This window comes from Penaeus monodon, chromosome 25 (assembly GCF_015228065.2).
Source record: "Penaeus monodon isolate SGIC_2016 chromosome 25, NSTDA_Pmon_1, whole genome shotgun sequence".
NCBI lineage: Eukaryota > Metazoa > Arthropoda > Malacostraca > Decapoda > Penaeidae > Penaeus > Penaeus monodon.
Genome location: NC_051410.1, coordinates 40262528 through 40263137, shown reverse-complemented (window position 1 = coordinate 40263137; position 610 = coordinate 40262528). Strand labels below are relative to the sequence as shown.

Genomic DNA, 610 nt, shown 5'->3' with positions numbered 1-610 from the left:
TAGTTTTTTTTTCCCTCGTGTAGTTAGAAGCTGTCAATTTCCCCACGTCATTCTCAAACAATTCACATCTAAAATAGTCACTGAGGAACTGAGGAACACCTGTCATAATGAACAAATAAGGAAGTTTTTTTTTTCTCTCTCTCTCTGTCTCGTCAATTCAGAAGCTGTCAATTCCCCACAATATTCCCGCGCGGGTCGAACAAAGGCAGAGAAAGGCTGGTCTTGTAGTGTGACGTCATCATCCAGACCAGCGCCGTGCTAGATGGTCGTAAGCGAGGATAAATACGATTATGATCATTTAGCACGGCAATGGGCGTAGATTCTCTTCGTCGAGATTGGGATCCTGTCGGGACGAGAGAGGCTTCAAAAGAGGATCGGCAGACGGCGAGGCGAATCCAGTGGTAAGGTTCCTGCAGTTCGTCGCACCTAACTGTAAATTGAGGGAAACTCTTTTAACTTTCTCGAGTAAAACAACAATTTCAGGTTTGGTGTCTCGTTATCTTTAAATTGGCGGATGTACCCAAGACTTGTCTACAAAGGCAATGATAACTAAATTCTCAAAACACATACGTCACCTCAAAGTCATCCGCAAAGTTAAGCCTGCAACTGC

General features: G+C 44.1%; 2 protein-coding genes across 2 annotated transcripts in view; one reads left to right on the top strand and one right to left on the bottom strand.

The window, feature by feature from the left end:
• The window catches only part of LOC119589273 (alpha-centractin-like), a 52739-nt gene that overhangs the window by 22424 nt on the left and 29705 nt on the right, over window positions 1-610 (top strand). The gene's annotated exons all lie outside the window — the stretch shown is intronic.
• The window catches only part of LOC119589272, a 1200-nt gene continuing 611 nt past the window's right edge, over window positions 22-610 (bottom strand). The window contains exon 2 of the mRNA XM_037937890.1: window positions 22-430. Within this exon, the coding sequence (XP_037793818.1) occupies window positions 168-430 (263 nt within the window). The 3' untranslated portion in view covers window positions 22-167. The remainder of the gene's footprint in view (window positions 431-610) is intronic.